At 58.8% G+C, this 21,806-nt stretch overlaps 3 protein-coding genes across 9 annotated transcripts in view; 1 reads left to right on the top strand and 2 right to left on the bottom strand.

The window, feature by feature from the left end:
• TAOK1 (TAO kinase 1) overlaps positions 1-10,347 on the top strand; it is a 69,667-nt gene extending 59,320 nt beyond the window's left edge. For all 3 annotated transcript variants that reach the window (XM_041423172.1, XM_041423169.1, XM_041423171.1), the window contains one exon: positions 1,200-10,347. In XM_041423172.1, the coding sequence (XP_041279106.1) occupies positions 1,200-1,661 (462 nt within the window). In that variant the 3' untranslated portion in view covers positions 1,662-10,347. The remainder of the gene's footprint in view (positions 1-1,199) is intronic.
• Positions 10,348-10,365: 18 nt separating this feature from the next.
• ABHD15 (abhydrolase domain containing 15) lies at positions 10,366-13,085 on the bottom strand. The gene is made up of 2 exons (XM_041423173.1): positions 12,121-13,085; positions 10,366-10,863 (listed from the first exon to the last, which is right to left on the bottom strand). The coding sequence occupies exons 1-2, from the start codon at positions 12,966-12,968 to the stop codon at positions 10,386-10,388; spliced, it is 1,326 nt and encodes a 441-aa protein (XP_041279107.1). The 5' UTR covers positions 12,969-13,085; the 3' UTR covers positions 10,366-10,385.
• A 147-nt stretch (positions 13,086-13,232) lies between these two features.
• Positions 13,233-21,806, bottom strand: part of GIT1 (GIT ArfGAP 1) — a 9,158-nt gene continuing 584 nt past the window's right edge. The window contains exons 1-22 of one of the 5 annotated variants that reach the window (XM_041423083.1): positions 21,657-21,797; positions 18,631-18,764; positions 18,437-18,549; positions 18,246-18,351; positions 18,085-18,171; positions 17,844-17,974; positions 17,672-17,766; positions 17,549-17,591; positions 17,341-17,367; positions 17,003-17,051; positions 16,847-16,919; positions 16,136-16,233; positions 15,944-16,055; positions 15,738-15,865; positions 15,508-15,660; positions 15,198-15,425; positions 15,035-15,088; positions 14,677-14,763; positions 14,500-14,573; positions 14,224-14,406; positions 14,033-14,096; positions 13,233-13,932 (exon numbers count right to left, since the gene is read on the bottom strand). In XM_041423083.1, the coding sequence (XP_041279017.1) occupies positions 13,720-13,932; positions 14,033-14,096; positions 14,224-14,406; positions 14,500-14,573; positions 14,677-14,763; positions 15,035-15,088; positions 15,198-15,425; positions 15,508-15,660; positions 15,738-15,865; positions 15,944-16,055; positions 16,136-16,233; positions 16,847-16,919; positions 17,003-17,051; positions 17,341-17,367; positions 17,549-17,591; positions 17,672-17,766; positions 17,844-17,974; positions 18,085-18,171; positions 18,246-18,351; positions 18,437-18,549; positions 18,631-18,764; positions 21,657-21,708 (2,304 nt within the window). In that variant the 5' untranslated portion in view covers positions 21,709-21,797 and the 3' untranslated portion in view covers positions 13,233-13,719. Of the gene's footprint in view, positions 13,933-14,032; positions 14,097-14,223; positions 14,407-14,499; positions 14,574-14,676; positions 14,764-15,034; positions 15,089-15,197; positions 15,426-15,507; positions 15,661-15,737; positions 15,866-15,943; positions 16,056-16,135; positions 16,234-16,846; positions 16,920-17,002; positions 17,052-17,340; positions 17,368-17,548; positions 17,592-17,671; positions 17,767-17,843; positions 17,975-18,084; positions 18,172-18,245; positions 18,352-18,436; positions 18,550-18,630; positions 18,765-21,656; positions 21,798-21,806 lie in introns of those variants that run through there. The other 4 variants (XM_041423087.1, XM_041423085.1, XM_041423084.1 and 1 more) reach the window with 4 other exon arrangements.

Here is a 21,806-nt window from a genome sequence, read left to right as displayed (position 1 = left end):
CTGTCACTCACCTAGCGTAACAGGCAAGTGGAGAAGGAGTTTCTGAAAGCCCCAAATGGCTCAGGAGATGACTCATGCTGGAGCAGATTGTTTCCTCAATTCCAGATGAAATTGCTTTGCATATTCCCTGACTCAGGCAAGAGAGTTCTTACAAGTACAAGGCTCTGCCTGGTGCCTTCAGCACAGACCCAGATAACACCTCTTGGCCATGTTGCTGCTGACAGCAGGGAGATGCCAGTGAGCTGTGCTGAAAGTCTTGGCTCCTGCTTTTTCCCCATTTGGTCTTTTTCACTGAGGCCAAAAGAAGCTTTTTCAGTGCTGGCAAGAAGATAATAGGTTTTGGTTCTCCACCTGACTGCAAAGATTTCAATAAGAAAGGCTTTCATCCCTGTCTGATGGGTGTCAGGAGGCCATAGTCCTGTGTTTTCAGTACTTATAGTGCTGATCCCAGTGCCTCTACCAAAGTAGTCTTGGAAACCAATTTGGAACAGTCTTATGGGGGAAAAATTGGACTTGCCAGCTTGCATATGATATAGCTAATATCTGCCACACAACTCAAACAGCACTGCCTGTGTCCTTCAGCCACACACCCTAGAAAAAGTATAAGGGCAGTGAAATATGAGAAAACCAAATTAGGAAAGGGCTAGATAGGAGGTGATAAATACATGAGCTAAGAAAATCTGGCCAGTGAACATTAGAGAGGAAGCTGAATGTGGGCTTGTGCATTGAATCCTAGAGAAAACAGCAGTCATCATCATAATCATCATTAGATTCAGCTACAAACACTGAAGGTCACCATAAGCTGTGTTGGCAAGCTGTACCTGAAGGTGCTTTCCCAGTAGGCATCTATGGAAACTGTAGACTTTGCTGTATCTCAGAAGATTAATCTATGTCAAGCTGCTGTTACCAGATTTGCATCCCTCAAATTTCATGTATTCACCAGGGAACAGGGACCAACACCCTCCAAGTGGTGTTCACCAACTGGTGTTCGCCACGCTTTGGCCTGTGTGGGTCTTTGAGACTTAACCCTTAAAAAATTCACCCTTTTGTGTTCAAAACAGACTGCATGTCCACGGACATCTGATCTAGAGCCAGTTTCCTGCACAAACGCAGGAACAAGTCCCTCAGTAGCTGTTACAGGTCCTCCAGAGGCTGTGCCAGTCCTGCTGCTACAGACTGTCTCTTTTTTTCCTTCCTAGATTGAGGAGGAGATGCTGGCGTTGCAGAACGAGCGCACCGAGCGGATACGAAGCCTGCTGGAGCGTCAAGCTCGCGAGATCGAAGCCTTTGACTCAGAAAGCATGAGGCTAGGTTTTAGTAATATGGTTCTTTCTAATCTCTCCCCCGAGGCGTTCAGCCACAGCTACCCGGGAGCTTCTGGCTGGTCCCACAATCCTACTGGGGGTGCAGGACCTCACTGGGGTCATCCCATGGGTGGCCCACCGCAAGCTTGGGGCCATCCAATGCAAGGTGGACCTCAGCCATGGGGTCACCCCTCGGGGCCCATGCAGGGGGTACCTCGAAGTAGTGCTATAGGGGTCCGCAACAGCCCCCAGGCTCTGAGGCGGACAGCTTCTGGGGGACGGACGGAGCAGGGCATGAGCAGGAGCACAAGTGTTACTTCACAAATATCCAATGGTTCACACATGTCTTATACATAACTTAAACAATAACTGAGGGTGGCAATTCCACTGGAGCTGTCTGCCAACAGAAACTGCCTACAGACACCAGCCCAGCAGCCTCCTCAGTGCGGTGCTGACGTGTGGAAGCTGGGTGCACATGGAATATTGTATTCATTTTGTAAAGCATTACGTTTTGTGTTTACTAACTGGGATGTCATAGTATTTGGCTGCAGGGTTTTGGGGGGTGGTTTTTGGTTTTTTGTTTTGTTGTTGGTTTTTTGTTTTTGTTTTTTTTTTTTTTTACTTTTTGGAGGGGTCTTGGGAGGGCATCTGAGAAATATATGCAATTAGTCAGAAGAGTTGGCTGGTGGTCACCACACTGACAGGACAGAAGGGCCTCAGACTGCCCTCATCATGCCATCCATGTAGGAAGTCTGAGGGAGAATGGAGACCTCTTCCCATGTCCATGAATTTCGATCTGCCACCCTGCAAAAACCAGGCAAGCTGCCTTTAAACCAACATCCAGGGGAGGAACAGCTGGATCTTCTGTTCCATTTTTATTTGTCATTAAATTGGATAAATTTCTAGGGTATTGCCTCTACCAAGAGGCATTTTTAATGAGCTGTATGTGAGGAAGAAGGTGAGAAGAGAGGCCAAGAGACACCAGGGCTCAACAGGGCCCTTCTACCCAAGTGCGCGCTCCGTGTCGTGTAAGTGACGTTCTCTCAGAAGGCACTGGTCAGCTTCCCAAGAACTCTGTAGGTAAACCTGTCTGGGGGAACAGGCTAGGAATGTTTGAAATGGTCTATCTGCTTTGGCACTCCCTGACTGTGCTGCTGGTAGCTCAGATGAGGTTGGGCAGAGGAGCGTAAGTAATGCACTTGTACAGCTAATACTGTGACATCTCATTTTAGCTAAGCATCAGAATAATTCTTGGAGCCCAGCGTAGTCCTTTTTGCTCCATTCAGAAATGTTTAGACTTTCAGCCAATCAGTCTCAAATGCCAGAGGTGTTTTGAAGGATGCCATAGTCACAAAATGCCATTGATTGGGTTTTTCATTATTACACTACATCCACCAATTTATTACCTTTTCGGCTTGTTGCAATTTCCTGTTTACATGTAGCGTGTAGCCAACTGTTGAAATGTTTAGTTGCCATGGTGTACCAGGAGGAGCTGAGCCAATGACTCTTTCCCAGCTGATGACTAACCCACATCACCACTGTAGATCTTGCTGCATGTGAGGCTCCTTTTTCATTATTTTCATTGCTGCAATACTTCACAACTTTTACAGTCCCTAGAGATGCTGTGATATTTTGGCAGCATATCACACCATGTGAGAAGGCACTACTTCCAGAGGGCTCATTGGAGCTGCTGTACTACTGAAAGGAAGCAAAGGAGGTTATGAAATCCATACAGTGATAAAAGGTCAGGGAGTCTTATAACTGAATGACTTTGTTGGCATCTTGTCATCCCTTAATGCTGGGAACCAGAGATGCCCCCATGCTCTCGTGCCAGTGCCAGGACGGTCTCGGTCAGCCAGGACTGCGGGAAGAGCAGGTGGATGAAGTTTGGTTTGAGGCGAAGGTTTCCGTCTTGGGGACTGACCAGCCAGGGTTCTTTGTAAATGTTTTTCCTTGCACACTAATCATCTTGAAGAAAACACTAGCTGCTAACTCTAGGATTTGCCTTTAATATGTTTATAGGGCTCAAAAGCGAGGTTTTCCGAATGTGTTTGTCCACGTGACATATTTATATAGTAAATAGTGTCTCGCTGCTGTTCAGTACTCGACAGGGCAGCGTTCTTCATTAGCTAAATTAACATCCACTCCCAATCCTTAACTCTCTGCCAGTGTCTGGTGAATCCAGCTGGGATTTCTAGCATTGTGATGTAGCGTATCACTCAATTGAAGATGGAAACTCTAGCAAAACATGTTTGAGCAGCCCCTTTCTAAGGAGTTTTGTTGTACTAACAGTTGACAGAAGCCTGGGAGGAGGTGTGGGTCCCATGGAGGTGCCTCTGGATGCTCCTGAGGGCAAGTGGTGACTGTGAATTGTCCTGTCCTTTCCTCTGCTATGTTTTTATGTGGAATTGGATGTTTTGGGGTCACTCTTTTGCATTGCAGTGTTGTTGAAATGAAGCGAAACTCGTTTAGCAAAGGTACCCGTGTTTTCCTAGGTTTGGAAGGAGAGACAAAACCAAAATGAAAGGCCAAAATTGTACTGGGGTTCACCATGTGATTGTGGAGGGTGTGCCCAGAGCATGGTGCTAACACAGAATTTTGAGTTCAGCTCCTCTATCCCAAACAGCAGCAGCTACAGTGGGGACAGGCTATACCTGCAAGTTCAGTGGGTTCATTCTTCTGCTTCTGTTATGGTTTGAATTTGGTCAAAGTCTCTGGCTTAAATTGAGCTACTTCAACAGAATTCTCTCAACACATCTATTTGTGTAATGTCAAGCATGACTGAATGCTGAATCCAAATGATGGCTATCCCATATTGGCTTTTTTGTATTCAAAAAGAATTGTGTAGTAACCATTTTTACATGTATATCATGTGCAGACCTGGACTATTCCAACAAGTTAATATTTTAATTAAAATAGTTTGCAAAAACTGATTCAGATCAACTGGTCTAAATGTGTGTGTCCCTGTGTGTACTTGGGGGAAGAAAAGCTGTCCCAAAACTGCCTGATCTCGAGAGGAAGCACCTCATACACAGCTGTAGCCAGAGGAACTCAGGGTCAGGCTGTGCCTTGGAGGTATTTGAGGAGGCCCTTGGTGTTGAGAATTTTAATGTATCTCAGGTTTATTTCTGAGATACATGAGCAACTGTGCACTAGAGAGATGCAAACACTCTGAATCAGTTTGCAAACTCTTATTTTTAAAAGTAAAGCGTTTTAAAAAGTAAGGCCAATTGCTCCATGTTGTGCTCATTGCAGTCATGCCCTAACTTTGGTTTTTAAATTACTGTAATCTGTAAATTGTGGAAACTACTCCAGTACCTCAGCAAAAATGTTCTCTTGCATCTCTTACGTTCATATTTAACACTGGGGAACTCTTCTGTGTGGACTACTTGCAAACTTTATTGCGATATTTTTAAATCACCAGCTTGACCCCTGAAATCTCTTTTCTGTGGTTATTTTTCTCTCCCCTCTTCAAAGACCTGAAGTTCTGGTGTAGCTTAGCCCAGAGATGGAAAAAAAAAAAAAACGAGAGTAGCCAGCATTTTTACCTCTTTCTGATTCAAATTTCCTTTGATTTTATTTAAAATCAGTGAAAGGGACCACATTTTCTTTGTTTTCTGTGGTCCCAGGGAGCCAGCAGCCACCTCTCCCTTCCATGTTGAACATTACGTGCTTTCTTCCTTGGATGCAGCACTGAAATGGAGGCTACAGCTCTGTTTCACCTGCATTCCCTCCAAGCCTGTGAACTTCAAAGAGGTTGAACAACTAAATACGTGGTGTGATACCAAACTTTCCACAGAAAAATTCCCTGCAGCCATGACTTTCCTGGCTTGGGGCCAGGCTGGCATCGCTCTGTGTCCCACCCAGCCCTCCTGCTCCGGAAGAACGGGCACTGCACACTCGCTGTGACCTGCATGGGGGTGCAGCCAGGGCAGTCCTGGGGCTGTGCTGTTGTTTAAAGCCCCAGGACCCCTCGCCACCAGGCTCCCAGCCCCTCAACCCTGCTTACGTGCCATTTCTTGAGAGGCAATAAATCCTATCGTACCACTGTCTACCATTACTCTGTTGAATACGCACATCTCTCTGGATATATATATGGTATCTCATTTGTATATATTTATATACTCTGTACGTACGTGTGTGTGGGTATAGGTGCACACACACCTCATGCTGTGCATTTCTGTCAGGGCACTTCAGTTCTGCTGTTCTTTAGCGCTCCTGTTTGTGAGCAAAACCAACCCCTCAGCAGGGCTCTCGGGGCGAGGACACAGGCTGTGCTAGGGCTGAACCCTCGCTGAAGTTCAGCCCTGGTAATTGCAGCTTGCTTTTTCTGGGGCATGAGAGGGTAGGTAGCTGCTGCGGGTGTGCTTTGAAGGAGAGAAGGGAGCTTCCTGAGGGTACCAGAAAGTCACAAGGCAGCAGAGAAGCAAACAAGATGGTTTAGCGACAGGCAAGCAGTGGAGGCAATGTAGGGATCTGCTGGGGAGGCGGCGAGTGGGCCGGTGAAGTGCTCAGCAGGCTGAGCTCAGAGTCCCCAGCTGCGTCTCACCACGAAAGTTCACAGGCCCGGCACGGTCTTGGCTCGCTGCACCGGCACTGGCTTTTGGCATTCCTGAGGTGGAGCCGCCGCTAGCTCTGAACACCGACCGCCTTGGCGTGTGTCTGGAGGTTCTTAGGTTGTGTGGAGGGGGCAAAAGAGAAGCTAAATTGGAAGATTTTAAGTACACGTGTGTGTACTTACAGGCTTACAGTCTGTACATCCATACACACACAGAGATGCTCGTGGTCCATTCTTTATTCTGCTTAGGCCTGTGTGCTTCGTCACCCAAGTCCAGCCAGCAGCGGACAGCCTCGTTCCTCTCCAGGGTGCTTGCTCTGCAGTTCTAGTAAATCTTGCCCTGGTCTTTCTCATAGTAGAGGGGTGAGTGCCATGCTGGACACCACCAGCTCCTCAAGCTGTGAACACCCTTCTGACCTTCTCCTTTGTCCTCTACAGACCCCATCTTAGGGAGGCATTTGACAGTTCAGGGGATAAGCGGTTCTCGTGTGTGTCAGGTCATGCATTTCCCCCAAGGACACCCCACCAGCTCAGCAGAATGCCAGCCCTGGGCTCTCTTTGTGCTGCTGGAGAATTCGGAGGCAATATTCCCCCTGTCCCTTCTGGAAGGTCTCTTGCAAGTTTTTTAGGAGAGACTCAAGTTTGATTGGGTAATTCTTACCCTTTCCCAAGGAGTAGTGTTGTCTTTACCTGTGCTCCTGCCTGCAGGATGTTCCCACCCCAGTGCTGGTCCGCAGTGAGCCCAGAACCACGTGCCAAGGACAGAGGAGCAGTGGATACCCAGGCAGGGATGCTGGTCACTGTCTCTCTGCTGTGGTTGTTTGAGTTTGCACTTTTACAAATCGATTGAGCCGAAGTCTTTTGATGAATATATATCAGGCGCTTTGGAGGGCTGGGGCTTGCTGTTTACAGCCAGAAAATAAGAAAACCTGATAGATCTAGTGGTTTTAGTAAACATCACCCCACCAGGGAGCAGTGGCAGCAGATAACCCAGGTTCCTGTTGCACAATGAAGTTCAGCCAGCTGGGGCTGTGATGCTGCCTGCTGCACCCCTGCCCCCTTCTCTGGGGGAAGGAGAGCCCTTTGTCAGTTAGAGAGGGACTTAGTAAATCGGATTTGCCAGCAAACAAGCACCTTAACCACTGAGCTGTGGGTCTCAATACTTGCACTTCACCTGAAGGCTCCCTGGTGGGGAGAAGGCAGTTTGGTTCATGACCATTGGCTCGCACCTGCCTGGCATCCTCAAAACATCCTTAAGCCATGTCCTAGGGAAAATAAGACCACAGTATCAGCTCCCTCTCTCCTTGCTTTCTCTGAGTGCACACAGTGAGACCAGGAACCAGGAGGGCTGAGCCTTGCCCCCACGGATGTGAACAAACCCTGGGGGGGAAACTTTCCCCACCTCGCCCCTCTGGCCCCCTGCCCCGCTCCCCACCCTTGAGTACGGGTACCTCAGAACATGCACAGTTTGAATTTTCACTGACAATTAGTTTAGTTATTGTCAGTGAAAAGAATTGTAATTATCTGTAAATATGTAGTTAACAAATTGACCTAGTTTCTGTATTTTTTAAGTTTTTGTACTAAAATTTATAGATACAGTATGTGCCAGCTAGCAAAAAGCTACTGTAATTGCCAGTCGTAGTTCAGCATGCACCTAATCCCTGAGACTTGTCCAGTGATGCTGTAAGGAATTTGTGCTTAAATATTGCGAGCTGGGGAGGCAAACAGCCACTGGCCTGGGGCTTTTGGCTTCCAGCCTCCGGCTGGGTTTTCCCTGATGGCTGTGTGGAATCTCCTTCCCTTGGGCGTTGTGTACGGAGGGCAGTGCGAGGGACAGAGCGGTGGCTTTGAGCTTGCTCTGGAGCTGAACTCAATGGGAACCAAGTTCAGGTTCTTTGCTGCAGTTTAATACCGGCTTGTGACTATGTTTTTCAATCTCTCTAGAAATGATCTGTTTTTCCCCTTCCAACTGTTTTTGTCTTAAGCCTGAGTTCATCTAAATCTACTGGAGGAAAAAAAAAAAACCAACAACAACAAAACAAAAAAAGACTTTGATTTGAGGTCGTTGCCTGCTTTTAGTGCCAGGATCACACATTTCTATGGCAACTCTGAGCTCAGCAGAGTGCAGAAATCAGTGCAGGGTTGTTGACAAGCTGAAGTCGGCGGCCGCTGCCTCTGCATGGCTCTGGCAGAGCCTGACTGTGGCTGGTGGCAGCTGCCAAGGGCGAGTTTGGGGGTGCAGTGCGGTGGCTTGTGGGGGTCCCGGTGTCCCTGCCCCCCTGCAGCTGGCTTGCCCTGCAAGACCTGCTGCTGAGTGAGGGGTGGGCTGCTAGGAATGGTCAGGATCTGTGCTCCATGTCCTGTGGCAGAGGCAAGCCTGTGAGTCAGTAGCTGTGCTGAGCATCCCGGGAAGCTGCGAGCAGAGGAGTCTGAGCACCAGTGAGGCCGTGCTCTCCGGGTCTGGTTGTCCTGGAGGTTGTAGGGAATGGGAGCTTGTAAGGATTCAAGGATCAGAGAAGGAGAGGCAGACGTGCGCGTACGGGTTTGGCTTTTAGCAAGCAAACCACCCGCTTCCTTTCTTCAGCTTTTCTTCCCTCCTAACCCCCCGCAGCTCTTCCCCCTGCTTGCTTGGAACAGGAACATTTTTTTTACCTGCCTAGAAACAGCTAAAAGATTGGGGTCAGGATGGGTGGGGGGGGGGCGGGGGGCAGCCCTGATGTAAATAATTAACGTTGCAAAGTGAAGTGTGTATAACATAAAAGGCTACAGCCCTTTGGTGACTTGTAAATGCTTTGAGAAGGTTGTGGTATGACGTGCAGGGGCCAAGCGACCTGCCCGGCCCCGCAGCCATCGCTGCCCCACCGCCACCGCGGGGTCGGGATGGGATGGGGGGACACCCCGGGCCCCTCGGCCATGGGACCCCCCCCTCGGTGTAGTGGATGGGAGGGTAGCGTAACGTGTGTAATACGGATAGGAGAAGCTGTGTGAGGTGTGTATAGTGTATATTTTTTAAAAATAGCTTGCTTGTGTTGTGAAGATTTTAAAGACAAACTTGAGAATTCTAGCCTAACTATTAACACAAGTTTAACATCAGTTACCCCACTGGGTTCAGAGCCTCTTGAATGTATATTCCTTTTTGTAACCTAAATGACCTATTCTTCTACCAGTCAGCCAGACATCCTATTTATATTTTTAATTTTATATATTACTTTCCATTTGTTTTCATTATTTCCAGCATGTTTCTGGGTTTGGGTTTTTTGTTGGTTTGGGGTGGGGGGGTTGTTTCTTTTTGCACAAGAACTGTGTGAAGTCAAGGAAATGTTAACTCAAACCTGGTATTTTCCAACCTGTTCCCCCTCCCCTTCCTCTCCTCCACCCCTGTTGTGGTTTTTTTTTTTCTTTCTTCCGCCAACAGTTTGGGATTTTTCTGGGCTGGGATGCAGCGGGTGGGAGGAGGGGATGGCTCTTTTCCATTTGCAGCTTTTGTGCAAATGCCAGGTCTTTTTGCCAGTCAACTAAAAAAATGCTTCACTTGCTGGTTGCTTTAAAAAGGAAAAAAAAAAATTTAAATAAAAAACAAAAATGTAACCTTATCAGTGCGATGTAGACCCCCGGCGGGAGGAGGGGAAGTGCACACCTGTAGCCACACACCTCTGGCTTTGGCTGCAAAACAAAAGCAAACCTTTCCTGGTGAGGAGGTGACCACAGGGCAGCTGCTGCCCGACCCCGCGCAGGGTTTGTGGGGCACGAGCTCCGTGCGCGGCCGGGCTCGGAGCCGTGCCGGGAGCGCCATGCCTTGGGCTTGCTCTTCCCGCCTCTTCACGTGCACAAACCCAAGAGCTGCCTGCTGATGACAGCAAAGCTGTTGCTGCTTTTCCTCTCCTCCTCTTCCTCCTCTCCCCTTCCCCAAGGAGGTCCAGCTCCCCAGCAAGAGCTCACCCAGCGCCATGGCTGTTTGCTCTGGGGCATCATCCAGGTATGGCCAAGCCCGGCCGGCGCCGTGCTGTGCCACAGAGCATTAGATAGAAAAAAACACACACATATCTGCTGTTTTACTATGAACACTGGTCTGAGGTTTCCAGGCTCAGCACCACGGTGATGGGCCACGAAGGATTTAACCAGGGGAATTAAACTCCTTCTTGCTTCCGTGTCTGGTAGCACCAGCTGGTATGAGTGAATCTACAGGTGTGCGTTTTCCTTCTTGTAGAAAATGCCACGAGCACTAACTGGTAAGGCTTAATGTACAGTATATTGTCAGTATTCTGGTATTCTTCTGGTTCAACATACATTATAGCTCATATATAACCTGTATTAATTGTATAGATTGTGCATTTAAAGCTGTTACCAAGTTGTCAGAAAATAAGAGAAGAGAAAAAAAAAATAAGGTCATATGTAATATTTTGTTTGTAAGTATCCTTTGTATCATAGCAAAGGAAATGTTAAAAAAAAAAAATCAACTGTAATAAAGTAATTTTAGTACATGGAGTGTCTGCCTGCCTTTGTGAGACCCTGCCCCAGGGGGGCTACCGCGTGTAGGACCTCTGCCAGGTGAACACGGGGGGCTCAGCTGGGGGACCCCCCCACCTGCGGGGCCGCGGCAGCCCCTTCCTCCTCTCCTCCGTCCGCAGGAACTCTGCCATGGCCCTGAAATATTCCAGCACGGCCTCGTGGGCCCAGCAGCGCCCCGGCCCCCGCCGGGGGAAGCCGCAGTGCCCCCCGTGCGGGGTCAGCAGCAGGAAGAAGTAGGGGCTGCTGCGGAAGAGCTCCCTGGGCAGGCTCCGGGCCGGGGGGCCGCGCACGGGGTCATCGGCGCTGCAGAGGCACAGCACCGGCACCGCCGCCTCGTCCGCGTCGCGCAGGGGCTCGTTCCGCTCCCAGTAGCTCTCCCAGCTGGTGGGGCGGCTCCGAGTCCGGCAGAAGAGGGTTTCCTCCAGCTCCCGCAGCGAGCGGCTGCCCAGGAGCCTGTCCGTGTCCACCACCTCGGCCAAAGCCCCCGCGTACCTGCGGGGATGGGGCGGCCGCCGTGGGCTTGGAGGTGCAGGGATGCTGCCAGGGGCTGGGGGCAATGGGGACACTGCTGGGGACTTCAGGGATGTTGCCATGGGTGGGGGGATATGGGGATGCTCCCTGGGATGGGGGTCACAGAGAATGTTGGTGGGGGCTGGGGCATGCTGCCGTGGCGGTGGAGGGTCACTGGGGTGCCACTTGGAGCTGGGGGCTACAGGGATGCTGCCGTGGGGGTGTCACCAGCTTGTGTGCCCATAGGCTGCTCGACAGTCCTGGCCCCGCACACAGAAGAACAGGGGTGACCTCGGCTGCCCCAACCCCAGAGTAGCTTAGGAGACTCATCCCAGCCCCTTGCCAGGGATCCTGGAGGGTCCCCACAGCGCAGCCTGGGTGCCATGACAACGGGAGACGGCCGGCACTCCTGCTTCGTTACCGTGACAGCAGCATTTGCAGCGGGAATCAGGAAATAGGGAGGGGGGAGACTCTCTGCTGCCCACCCCCAGTACCCCATCCCTGCAGTAAGCACTGGACCTTGCTGCACCCATCTGGGATTTGCTGCAGCGTCACCTGTCACCTGTTTGTCCCTATGTTTTGGGGTTTACCTGCTATTTTTGGCTCCCATCTGCCCACCTGCAAGGTCTCTTTGCCCCCACAAGCTCTCAGCACCCCCCAGGGAAGTGCCCACTTGCTCAAGGCCTTGGCCCAGGGCAGTCTGTCTCCTGTCTCAGCCAGTGCCTGTCCACTCAAGCCTGGCTGTGTTGAGCAACAGAGAACCCAGATCCCTTGGGAAGGGACAGCAGCAGTCACAGCCCCCAGCCCAGCTGTGGGCTGGCATCACAGTCCCCCCACAGGGCCAACCGGAGGGTCAGGTGTTGGGAACAAGGGGCAGTGCAGGGAGAAGGGCCAGCCCCACTCACCCCTCAGGGTCCAAAACCAAACAGGGGCTTCACCAACTCCTCCCAGGAAAAGTTGTGAGACCCTGCCCCAGATCTCCCAGTTCAGGAACCCCGAGATGCTGCCGCAGCCCCAGCCAGGCTGGGGACACCTGTGGTGGCCCAGCTGGCCCCATGGCAGCCGGCTCCAGGCTGGTGTTCATTAACCAGCACATTTTGCTGCCCTCAGCACCTCTGCCCCTGCACTGGGGCTGCCGGTGTCAGCAGCAGCACCCACCCCATGCGCACCCTCAGGGATGACCGAGGGGTTCCCGGGGTACCCCCATCCACCTCCCCAAGCCCAAGGGACTGCACTGACCTGCTCAATCCCTGCTTGAGGTGGAGGAGCAGCGGCCACTCGTAAAGCCAGGGCATCCTGGCCTCAAACCAGTCCCGGCCACGGAAGATGGGGGAGAGGCAGGCGGCGGCGGCCAGGCGGCTGGAGGAGCCGCTCTCGCCCAGGTAGGCGAGCAGCAGCCCCGAGCCCGAGCCCTCGCTGACGGCCAGCAGAGAGGCAGAGGGGTGCCGGCACCGCAGGTAGGTCACAGCCTCCCGCAGGTCCCCGGGGTCCCCGAAAGGCTGGAGCCGGGGGGTGGTGAGGGGGCAGCCGTTGTGGCCCCGGCGGTTGAAGATGACGGGGATGAAGCCCCGCTCCAGCGCCCGCAGCCCCAGCTGCAGCAGCCCCCCCGTCACCTTCCCGGCAGCGTTGGGAATGAGCAGCAGCACCGGGCTGGAGACCCCCCCGCCGCCACCCGCAGCCCCCCACGGCCCCACCAACCAGTCCAGGGCCACCAGCCCAGCGTCAGACAGCTGCAGGAGCTCACGGGCCACCAGCGGCTCCGGCTCAGGTGGCTGCAGGAGCTGCCACAGCATCTGGAGCTGGGGCCAGCACGGCCACGGCCAGCGTCCCCCCCGCAGCGCCGCTGACCGCCCCAAGCTCCGCACCAGGTGCTGGGCCAGAGCCGAGGGCTTGCACAGCAGCCGGCAGTGCCCCGAACCCTCCTCGGCCATGAAGGGGATCCCCTCCTCTTCCTCCTCCTCCTCGTCCTCGTCCTCCTCTCCCACGTCTCCAGGCACCTCCAGCCTCCCTGCCCAAAGGCACCAAGCTAGGAGGCCCAGCCCCATGAGCACGGCGGCTGCGGCCACCAAAGCCTCCGGGGACAGCATGGAGGCGGCAGGAGCCTCCGCCGGCAGCCCCGATGGTCGGCGGCTCGCAGAGCGACGGCGGGGCCGTGCTGGGAAAGCCCAGCCCCGGGGCTGGGCAAACAGCAGGGCTGTGCCGGGGATGGCGTGAGCGGCCGCCAGCAGGGCCAAGGGGACTGGGTGAAACGGGAGGGACACGTGGCCAAGCCCTGCCTGGCGACACAGGGGTTGAAGCCCCTGCAGCCACGGACCCTCCATGGGCGCAGGAGCCGGGGCCGGGCGCCCGTGCAATGCTCACACCTTTATTGATACAAATGTACAAGGACACATCTTACAGTGGGGAGTGCGGCCCCGGCACGGGGCAGGACGCCCGGGGAGGGGTTCAGGACGCCCGGGGAGGGGGGGCCCGCGGGTGCCCCAGTCCAGTGTAATGCCGTGGGTGGCCTCGGGGGTACCGGCCACCCAGAGAGGGGTTTTGTGGGGAGTGGGGGTACAAGGCCACCGCCGCCACAGACAGCTACAGAGGCTATGTACAGGATAAGTTAGGCGCGTGCTGCGGGGTGGGCGGGGGGCTGTACAGGGGGATGCAGGCACCTACCCCGCAGGCTGAACACCAGCTCCTTGATGGCACGGGGGGCACGAGGAACCCCGCACCTCGGCTCCCCAAAAAGGCCACTTGCAGCCACGCTCGCCCCAGGTGCCGGCTGCTGCCGGAGGGAAGGGAGACATGGAGAGTGCGGGGGCCTGGGGACATGGGGGGAACACGGGCTGGCGCTCACTGCTTCTTCTCACGAGTGGTGATGGTGACCAGCTGCTTGGCGGCCTTGGCAATGTCATAGGCACACTGGATGACCTGCTGGGTCAGGAGCTGGTAGTCCACGGTGGCGCCGGGCTCGGGGGGCACAGTCTTGCGGCACTCGCTCTGCAGCCGGTAGGCGCTGGCGTTGAGCAGCCGCAGGGAGCTCCGCACCGTCTCCAGTGCTGGTTTCTGCGGCAGAGCACAGGACCGGCGTCAGAACCTGTGCTCGGGGGGCTGACAGTGTCTGGTGGGGACCACAGCCACCCCAGGGACACACCGCTCCTCCTACCTTAGGGAAGAGTGATGCCATCTCTGTCACAGCCGAGTGGATCTTCTCTGAGCAGGGCACAAAGCTGGGGGCAAGGACAAAGGGTGAGTAACATGGAGGACAGTGGCTCCTGACCGTGGAGGGTGACAAGGCACAGCCCCACCCCTGGTCTGGGTGGCCAGAAGGACCCTGAGGCTGTGCCTCAGTCCTACCTATCATGCTTGGACTCTTGCGCTGCCCGCAGCAGCTCCTGGATGTTCTTGGTGACCTGCTCAGTTTTGAGGATGACGTCCTCCGTGCTGGGCAGGCCGGGGTCCAGCTCCCCGTCCAGCGGGTCCAGCTCGTGGGGGAAATCCTCATCCTTGCTCAGCTCCACATACCGCTTCCCCTCCATGCTGCAGGGACCAATCAACCCCCCTGGGTCAGTATCAGCCCCCTGTCCCTGTATCCCCACGTACCCTGCTGCAGCCCCCAGCCCCACCACTCACCTGATCAGAACCTCACCGGCCTGTGTGTTGTCGTAGTCACTGTCAGTGCCGCTGCCATGCCGGTCCAGCTTGCTCTGGAGAAGAGAGGAGCAGTGTCAAGCCCTGCCCAGCCCCATCCCCACACAGGGTCTGGAGTCTCCCCACCCCAAGGGTTGTTCCCCCTCCCTGATACATCACCATGTGTCGGGCACCATCAGGCGGGCAGGACAGCAGCGGGGAGGATGGAGGGAAGGGCACCGAGGAGGCAGATGGACCTTTTCGGATCTGGAGGGGGAAAAGAGGAGAAGCCCATGCTGAACGGGGTGCAGAAGGGTGTGGAGCCGACCCCGGTGACGTGCAGGGAAGGACGAGCACAGGGGACACCGCCACCCTGCATGCAGGAACATTCCGCAGCTGCCGTCCCTTGGGGAGGTCCCCGGCCTGACCCAGGGGGGTGCAGGGCGGTGGGGGGACAGGACATCCCAAAGGCCACATCCTGGGCAGGCGACAGCCACCATGTCCCATGCAGGAGCCGTCCCCGCTGCGGCCCCCTTACCCGGTACACGCTGGCCGGGATGTGCATGGAGTACAGAGCCTCGTCCTCCACCTCCTGGCGACACACGAAAGGTTACGGCCCCGTGGGGACGGGACCCAGCACCCCACGGGGCTGGGGGGACTGCTGCACCCCAAAACCCTCCCACCCAGCCCAGCACACTCACGCCGGGGCTGAAGGGCTGGAGCCGGGTCACCAGCTCCTCCACTGGCTGCCCGAAGGGTTTCAGTGCCGAGCCCGGCTCGTACATGGAGAAGGCCTGGCGGTCCCGGCGGTGTGGGGGGGCCGTGCCCGGGGGGTGCCCGTGCTCTGGCCGCTCGCTGGGGGCCGGGGTTGGATGTGCAGGACCAGTCTGCTGCCGGATCTGCGTGTTCTCTGCCTGCAGCTTGTGGATCTGCAGCCAGGAGAAGGGGGAAGGCATCAGCTAGGAGAGGGGGGTACGCTGAGGAGGGCAGTCCCGCTGGCCCCACACCCACCTCGCGCTGCAGCCGGCGCAGCTCATCGCTCAGGCTGTTGTTCACCTTCATCAGTTGCTGCACCTTGGCCTCAGAGGCAGCCAGAGCCTTCTTCACCTCCAGGTACTCCTGCAGCGTGATGGGGCCATCTGACAGGTCGGAGGAGTCCATGCTCTGCAGGGAGAGGAGCTCAGCGCCAGGATCCCAGAGGTGGGGGTCTGGGTGCGGGTCGAGCCGGGGCCCGGGCTCACCCTGGCGCGGTTGTTGCGGGAGGCGTTGCGCAGCAGCTCCTGGTCCGTGTCCTCGTCAGAGGCCACGCTGTCGTAGTCGTGCTGGTCGTCCAGGTCACTCTGGCTCCGCAGCGAGTAGTCGAGGGCGTCTGGGGAGAGCAGGGTGGGTGCTGAGCACAGGGCAGCGGGAAGTGCTCTGCCCCACCTTGCTGCCCTCCGTGCCTCACCTGTGGGGCTGAGCAGACTCTTCCCTTGCTGCCGGCGCTTGGCTTCCCCGAGGATGTCGATGAGCAAAGTGGCAAACTCCCTGGCGTTGAACCTGGCCAGTTTTTGCCGGCCCTGGGGGCAGGAGTGGGAAAAAGGGGGTGAGCAGAGGTCTGGGCGCACAGGGGGGTCGTGTGGCCTAGAGGGGGCCTCACCTGGTTGCGCGTGGCCGAGTACTCAGGGTTGACAGGGAGGAAGGGGACGGCGCTGCGCTCTGTCACCAGCGTGCTGTGGTTCTGCGTCGTCAGCCAGACTGCAGGAAGGCACCTGGTGTCAGACCCCGGGGGGCACAGGGGCTGGACCCCCCCGGACAAGCAGGCTGCAGGGCCCGGAGCCGGCAGGACGCAGGCGCGGGCGCAGGGCCAGCCTGCTGGGGTTGGGAGTGGAGCCTGGCCAGGCTGACGGGAATCGCCTCCCCCAGCCACCCAGCAGGGCTGGGGTCCCCCCATAACCCACTAACAGGACCTCCCCGTGCTCTTCACCCTTTCAGGCACCAGCTCAGCACCCCCCAGCTGGTGGGAAGACAGTTTGACACGTCTGTTGGCACCCACCCTGCTACTGAAACGGGATTGCCCCCACCCTGCCACCCCCCACATCAGGGGCACCACTGCAGGCTGAGCCCCATCCCTGGGGGATCCCGGCACCCACCTCCGGCAGCACCCCAGCCCTGGCACCCAGCGGCGGCCCCTCGCGCTGAGCAAACCTTCCCGGCCGGAGGAATGAAGAAGGAGGGGCCTGCGGTCCCGGCGGACGCGTCCAGATCGGGGGGAGCGCAGGGCTCAGCCGCGGCCCCGCCGGCCGCTCCTCCCCCGCGCCGTGACGCCCGCCCCGGCCCTGGGGGGCTGCACCCCGCACCCCCCGCTCACCCGCGTCGTTCTCCCGACGGTCCACCTCGTCGTACACGTCCATGGCCAGCTCCTCGAAGAGGCGGTTGCTGAGCTGCAGCAGTACAGGGGACAGTGTCAGGCAGGATGAGAGGGGCAGGCGGGACACCCCCCAGCCCTGCCCTGGCCCCCACTCACCGCCTGCAGCTTCTTCTTGGCTGCCTTGGCCAGTTCAGAGAGGTCCAGGCTGGGGGGTACGGGGAGGGGGGAAACAAAAAGTGGGGGTTATTCCTGGCCTGTTCCCACCAACACAGTCCCCCAGCTGCACCCCACCAAGACAGGGACCCCCCCCTCAGGCATTGGGGGCTTCACCAAGCAGGGCTGGCAGGCAGGCACAGGGGGATGAAGTGGAAGGGGGCGGGCGGGACCCCCCTCCCCGAGTGCCCCCCCGGTGCTGGGCTGGGCCGAGCGGCCAGGGCTGCAGGGGGGGCCCATGCCAGCAGCATGGGGGGCCCCCGGAGCCGAGCGGACAATACCTCTGTGCCATGCACTTTGGGCGCACCCTGCGCTCCGGAGAAGGCAGCGGAGGGAAGAACAGGATAAAGGCGGACGTTAAACGCGCGGGCACGCCGACCCCCCACCCCCCAGGGACGCTCCAGTGACCGGGGTCCCCCCTCAGCCCAGCAGGGACGCTGGGGGGGGACATGGGACAGGGCAGCGGGGCCACGGGCACCAGGCACTCACCTGTCAGCCATCTGCGGGATGATGTAGTGCCCATTCTTGTGGTCTGCACAGAGAGAGGGGCGGTGAGCAGGGCCACGTGCTCCCTCCAGGGTACCCCCCTCACCCCAGGACCCCCTCACTCACCCGGCTTCCTGCCGCAGAGGTAGAAGGCCAGCCGGTCAGTCAGCTCGTACTGGCACTCCACCAGCCGCTCTGCCAGCTCGTGCTGGGCTGCCTGCCTGTGGGAGGGCCAGCAGGGGTGATGCCCACCCTAGGCGGGGGTGCAGGCAGGGGTGACCCCCTTCCCTGCCCTCACCTGGCATAGTCAATGGGGGTCCGGCCGTTCACATCGGGTGCCCCAGGGTCGGCACCGTAGACCACCAGCAGCTCTGCTTGCAGGATCTGACCGGCCTTGGCTGCCACGTGCAGTGGTGTGGTGCCCTTCTCCTGCGGGCATGGGCAGCCTCAGCCCTGCAGCCTGCATGTGGCATGAGGCTCCAGGACCCCCCCAGGGCCCCACTCCACCTCTGGGGGCCCTGAGCCCCACCAGAGCTCACCGGGTGGAAGAAGTTGGCCTGGGCACCCAGCGAGAGCAGGCGCAGGCAGGTCTCCAGGTTGCCCGTCCGCACGCTCGAGTGCAATTGCTGCAGAGGAGAGAGAGCTGGTAATGGGGGATCTGTCCCCACTGCCACAGGGGGTCCCTGAGCCCCCACCCCACCTTGCTGAGGTCCTTGGCAGTGACGCCGTCGTCATCCCGGCAGGGCAGCTTGTGGACGAAGGCCAGCATCTGGTACTTGGCACGGATGAACTCCGACTTGGTGGGGCTGGAGGGTGGGCAGTGGGTTTTGGGGTGAGGAGGGGGCTGCCAGCCAGAGCTGACCCCTTCCCCACAGCACAGGGGGCACTTACTGCACTTTGTCCTGGGGGTTTGCCTTCCGGCGCCCGCTCTGCACCTGCGCTGGATCCAGCAGCGAGTGCTCCCAGATGGAGTTGGCCCCGTTGCTCGCCAAGGTGTGCACCATCTGCAGGGGACAGGCAGGGCCCAGTGGGCACGGGGGGTCCCAGTGTGCGTGTCCCCACATTCCAGCGTCCCCAGCACCCACCTGGAGCAAGGTGGCGGGCCAGGGGCTGTGGCGCAGGTGCTTGACGATGGAGATGTGGCGGCCCAGGCTGCGGTGCACGCTGCAGCACTCGTCGCAGATGAGCACCCCGCGGTTGATCGACGCCCAGCCAGGGTCTGGGGGTGGCATGGGGGTGTCAGCGGGTGTCCCCTCCCCATGCCATCCCCTCCTCATGCATCCATCCAGCAGGGGGGATGCGTTGCCACGGCAACCATTTCCCAAGAGATGGAGAGGGGCTCAGCCCATCACCAGGGGAAACCCACGGGTTTCCCATAGCAACCACCAGCCAAAAGGGGGGCAGGGTTTGGCCCCCCACCATCAGGAGGACAGCTGGTGGCAGGGATGATGCCAGCACACTCCAATCAGGGGCACCCTGGCTCACTGCGAGGTCACTCACCCCCAGAGTCCCTGCCTCGGTGTTTGGGGGGTCCTGGATGGGGGCAGTGTGCCCCACAATGGGTGGGCACCCCCAGTGGGCTCCTACATAGGGTGGTCACCAGCTCTGCACCCTCAGCACCCCAGCGCAGCCAGCCCCCAGGACACCCCAGCTCCGGGGCAGGTGCCATGGCCCCCCACGCTGCCCTGCCCCTCCGGCCCGCTGCTGGCCCCGGCCAGCCGGACTGGAGCCCTTTGTGTCCCCGCCGGGAACAAAGGATCGTTTGAGCAGCCGCGCTGGCCCCGCGCTGGCACCAGCCCCGGCACCCGTGGGGGCACCGCTCCGGGCAGGCAGCAGCTCCCCACGCCTGCACCCCAAAAAACGGGTCCTGGGGACGAGGGGGTCTGGCCCCGTGGTGTGGCCGTTGAGCTGCAGCTGTTCACAGCAGAATGAGGACAGGATTTGCGGACCCCCGCTGGGTCACAGCCACCTCCCCCCCTCCCGGGAAAGGCAGCCAGGCACGGGGGACGATGCTGAATGGTTCCCAGGTGTCCCCTTCGCAGGGCACCACGGCGGAGTCCTGCCACCCTCTGCCCAGCCCCACCCCCTCCCCTTGTTTTTGTAGTCCTAAACAAACACCACACTGTCCCACGGAGGGGGCAGCCCCAAGCCCGGGGATACAGGGCCTGGGGAGGTGGCCGCACTGGCCTACCCGATGGCCCTGAGGGGGGACAGTGGCCTCACGACCTCACAGAGGGAGGAAGGCAGGCAGGCAGCCAAGCCTCCCCCACTTCCTTCCTCCCTGCAGGGTCCCGGACCCCCCCCCACGCAGCCCCCCCAGAGCCCTGAGGACACCGTGCTGGGGGGCACGGCATCCTGCCATGCTGCAGTGCCCCGGGGCCGGGGTGGGGTGGCCGGGGGGAGCGGTGGCCCCCCCAGCCTGGCAGCCCCGCGCACGCAGATGGCAGCGCCTTGGCAGCCGGTGCGGCGGCATCTGTGCCTTCGCACCCGCTGCCCACGGCCACCGCCGGGAACAGGACGCTCCGTGCGGGGGGAGCCGGCCCCCCAAAGCGGGTGGATCCAGAGTATCCCTGGGGCAACAGCCCCTCCCGCCCTAGGACCGCTGGGATGTGGCGGGATGCGGGCGGGCACTGCAGCAGATCGTGGAGTGCTTGCACAGGAACACTCCAAACCCTGGGAGGATCCTGGAGTCCGAGGGAGCTCGCAGGACCTCAATCCCTGCATCGGGATGCGGGTTGACACCGGGACCCCCAGCACTCGGCCTCGCACGGGTGACGGCAGGGCTGGGGCAGCCGGCATCCCTGCGTGGGGCCGAGGGAGGCCGGGCAGGGGGATCAGAGCACCCCCGGGCACCTCCCCACGCAGGGCCAGGCAGCGCATCCCCGGCAGCGACAGTGGGTGCTCCCAGCGCGCTAGGAAACGGCCTCTGGACTTTATAACTCATTTCCTCCCATGGCTGCCAGGCGATAAGAGATTGGAAGAAACTGTTTTCCATTTCCCCTGGCCGCAGCAGGGAGCCCCGGCACCGCCCCGGGAACCCCTGGGCCCCCGCTTGCCCGCCGGCACGGGGGATGCCTGGAGGCAGGGCAGCCTTTCGCCCACGCGTGCCGACAGCTCTCCTGGCAGGATCCGGCCATTGGCACGTGGCCGGAATAATTTCGGCACAGCCTTGGCCCGCGGGCAGCTTTCCGGGGCCGGCTCGGAGACCCGTTCATTCATTGCCGTGGGGCCACCTGCACTGGCTACGGGCAGCTTTGGGGTCCGGCCCTACCTTGGGCAGGCTTTGGGGGGCCAAACCCTCCGCGACGCCCACGGGCGCGTCCCCAGCGTGGGGGCTGCGGGCACCGGCACCGCCGGGGATGGGAATGGTCTTGCCCAGGCTCGGCTCTGGCTTGCAGCGCGGCGGCCGCCCGGCTCGCCCAACCGGCACCGCCAAGCCCGGATCCGGCTGGGGTGGGTGCTGGCTGTGGGGTGCAGGAGCGTCCCCCATCATCCTGTCATTTACAGGGTCACCAGCGCTGCTGGCACCGACCGGCGCGTCCCCAGCCTGTGCCAGCAGCCCCCGCGCTGGGTGAGAAAGCTGTGGGTGGTGCAGGGGGGCGTGGGGACACGCGGGGCGCGCTGGAGCGGCACGGAGGAGGGCATGCGGGGGGATCGGGGCTGTGTCTCGGGTGTATGAGGGTATTCCAGGAGGCTAAAAGGGGCTGCAGCAAGGGGGTCATGAGTTTCATCAAAGCGTTTCACTGGGGGCACATCAGAGGGTTCCTGGGGGGCAGGCGGGGGGCTCAGTGGGGCTCCCTTGGGTGTGCAGAGTGGGGCGCAGAAAGGAATCACCAGGGCGATCCTGGGGGCACCCAGGGAGCTGCAGAGGGGTCTCGATGTGGGGTGTAGAAGGAGATGCGAAAGGGGTCATGGGGAGCACTCCGTGGGCAAACACCTCGGGGTACAGCGGGGGCAGTCGGGGGTGCGGGGCACGCACCGGGGGTGCCACGGGGCGCAGAGGGGGCTTTCGGTGGCGCGGGGGGGGCGCGCAGGGCAGGCTCCGGGGGGCAGCCGGAGGCGCGGGGGAGCTGGCGGGGCCGTGCCGGTGCCGATGCGGGGGGGCCCTTACCTGGGGCGCTGCAGTCGGCGCACACCTCTGCCCGCGGCGCCTTCCGGGACATCCTCAGCGGCGAGGCGGGCCCGGGCCCGGGCCTCTGCGCCAGCGTGGGGCGGCGGCGGCGCCCCCGGGCCCGCCGGGGGAGCGGCGGCGGGGAAGGGG

This window comes from Onychostruthus taczanowskii, unplaced genomic scaffold (assembly GCF_017590055.1).
Source record: "Onychostruthus taczanowskii isolate IOZ18803 unplaced genomic scaffold, ASM1759005v1 scaffold75, whole genome shotgun sequence".
NCBI classification, from domain to species: Eukaryota; Metazoa; Chordata; class Aves; order Passeriformes; family Passeridae; genus Onychostruthus; species Onychostruthus taczanowskii.
Note: the sequence above shows the minus strand (reverse complement) of the source record. Positions and strands in the feature narration are given on the sequence as shown.